Below are 2431 nucleotides of genomic sequence, written 5' to 3' on the forward strand. Positions count from 1 at the left end.
GCTACCCTCGTGCTGAGTACTCCTGGTAGACCCAGCATCAGCAAAGGCAGAATGCATTGCCGTCACCGAGTCCCCAGGCACTAAGTCCTCCGGTTGTCCAGAGCCCAACACAKAAGTATCAGGCTCCGAAGCCAGAGTAAGAGTTGTTCCAGTCACTGTACTGGCCTGCCCAGCCTGGTTCCCCACCAGATAGACCAGAGGCACAGTTCTAACGCTCTGAAGGAAATCTGGGTCTTGCATCACATCGTAGTCGTCCTCCTCCTTTTTAATAACAATAAGAAATCAGTTAGGCTAAATTAGATCTTGTTATAAATATATGATCTCAGGAGTACTGCATGTAAAGATCACAAACTTGCTCATCCTTTAAAGTCAGTTWTTTTTCCCCATGGCAAACAAATAATCTTTGCATTTTCGTGTAGACACCCAAAATTAAATCTTTAAAATAATAAATTTAAAAAAATGATGTCACAGCTCCACTTCTAATCCATCTTGTTGTTTCTTCTTCTTGTTTACATTTCACACCCAGTGTGTAAACTTCACACACGCTCCACACCCTGTTTCTGATGTATTTCTATGTTAGCATTACAGCACCACATCCAGGCCCAACATGCCTACTAGGGTTTTGTGTCAATTTGGGCAWTTCCATGTGAATGAAGGCATTTTTAGTAACAGTACTGTTTTTAACTAGGTTATTTTTTATAGAAATGGCAAATTAATATAAATCATGTTCAGAAAAGCTGTTTTTGAACTGATAAGATTCAGGAGTTAAAATAACCCTCTACCTCATTAAAAAAATAAAAATAAAAAGGGCACAGGGTGCGCAAGTTGAAGGTTATGCTGATTTTTAATAAAATCATTTAAAAAAGCAAAAACACCAGTAAAGGCTGCTAGCCCTTATGAATTAAGAAGTATTTAAAAAGGACAAAATATTTAATAGTCAAGAACGAATGTGCTTTAGCTTTTTGATTAAGCATTTAAGCATTAAGCATTAGATGTGTAAAATTACAAACAATTCAAATTATTATTTTTTAAAATTATTATAGTATTTATTTCATTTTAAAAACAAAACATTACATACAACAAACAAAAATCAAATCAAATGAAAAGGCCTCACCTTTGTTGACTCTGCAGTCTCCATGGGGCCTTCTGTGTTCGTTTCACCATACTCTGTTAACCAATAAGAACTTATTTTACTGACACGCCTAAAGAAGTAGTTTGATTTACAACATAAACTAATTTTACAAGTGAAATTCACCTCCTCCAGCAAGAGACATCTGCATGGCATAGGCGATCTGCTCCTCCTCTGTCATGCTGCTGAAATCAGGAAGCACCGCTGCGCCGCTCTCAGGCTGAGATACTGACATTTTCAACAAGGCCTCCTCCGATTCTGCAACGAAAATGCTAACAGTAAACAAACCACATCCTTCTTTGTTTTTTTTTTTAAATCAGTGCGCCAAGATGTAATAAAATATTCTAATTACCATCAGCGCTGGGTGTGGGCACGCCTGCCTCAGCAGCAGAAGCAGCAGCAGCTCTACGGGCCTCCTCCTCCTGCCTCTGTCGCTGCTCCTCCATCGAAACACGCAACGCCTAAACAAAAAACCACCAGAAACAAACATTCATACCTGCATTCACATGTAAAACTTATCTTTCATTCTAAACATGGAACTGTGGGTGAAGTCAGCTGAAAACGTAGTCAATCCTAAAACTGCTTATCTTTATGGCATTTTCAAAAATTTCCTGCGGTTTTAATTATCCAGCWTGACACTTGTGCACATTTATCACCTACCAAGGCCAGCTCTGGATCGGCACTTGGGTCCACACCAAACTCAAAGTCGCTGGCGCCGAGACCCATCATTGAGCCTCCTTCACCGGCCAGGATTGGGGAGGACAGCAGAGCATCAGCCAGACTGGGCCCAGGAGGGACTGTGACCAGGTGGGACCCTGTTCCCTCCTTCCCATTTAGAGTGTTAATAAAAGCAGTCAGCTTTTCTGTGTTGAACTCCTAAACACATGATATAGTTATAAGTAGAAGCATTTAAAATCATGAAAAACTCTGTTATACTTTAAATTACAAGTTGTTGTTATAGCAGATAAATCAACAATTAATGACCTCTTCTCCAAAGTTGATGATGTCTACATTGACTTTCTCTTTTTTCAAGCGCTTTGCCAACTTCACGAGCTGCAACGTCAGCAGGTTGGGACAGAAACAAGAAGGGATAAAGATAAACAAATCAAGTTAACTTACCCCTAACAAATAAATGAACATTTCCCTCTAAGGGATTGACCTAAAACACAAGACTTTAAACTCACATCTTTTTCCATATCCTCCACTGGACTTCCAACAAATGCAATGATCCTCATTTTGTGGTTTTTTCCTTGTCTGTGCTTTAAGGCCAGCTGCAAAAAATAAAATAAAATTAAATAAAAT

General features: G+C 39.2%; 1 protein-coding gene across 1 annotated transcript in view; it reads right to left on the reverse strand.

Moving 5' to 3' along the window:
• Positions 1-213: 213 nt before the first annotated feature.
• The window catches only part of LOC106518112 (26S proteasome non-ATPase regulatory subunit 4), a gene marked incomplete at both ends in the record, with an annotated part of 4264 nt that continues 2046 nt past the window's right edge, over positions 214-2431 (reverse strand). Inside the window, 7 exon segments of the mRNA XM_014009225.1 lie at positions 214-261; positions 1115-1167; positions 1256-1387; positions 1482-1590; positions 1790-2005; positions 2114-2182; positions 2314-2400. Coding sequence (XP_013864679.1) covers positions 214-261; positions 1115-1167; positions 1256-1387; positions 1482-1590; positions 1790-2005; positions 2114-2182; positions 2314-2400 — 714 coding nt within the window.

This window comes from Austrofundulus limnaeus, unplaced genomic scaffold, assembly GCF_001266775.1.
Source record: "Austrofundulus limnaeus strain Quisiro unplaced genomic scaffold, Austrofundulus_limnaeus-1.0 Scaffold56, whole genome shotgun sequence".
In the NCBI taxonomy this organism is placed as follows: domain Eukaryota; kingdom Metazoa; phylum Chordata; class Actinopteri; order Cyprinodontiformes; family Rivulidae; genus Austrofundulus; species Austrofundulus limnaeus.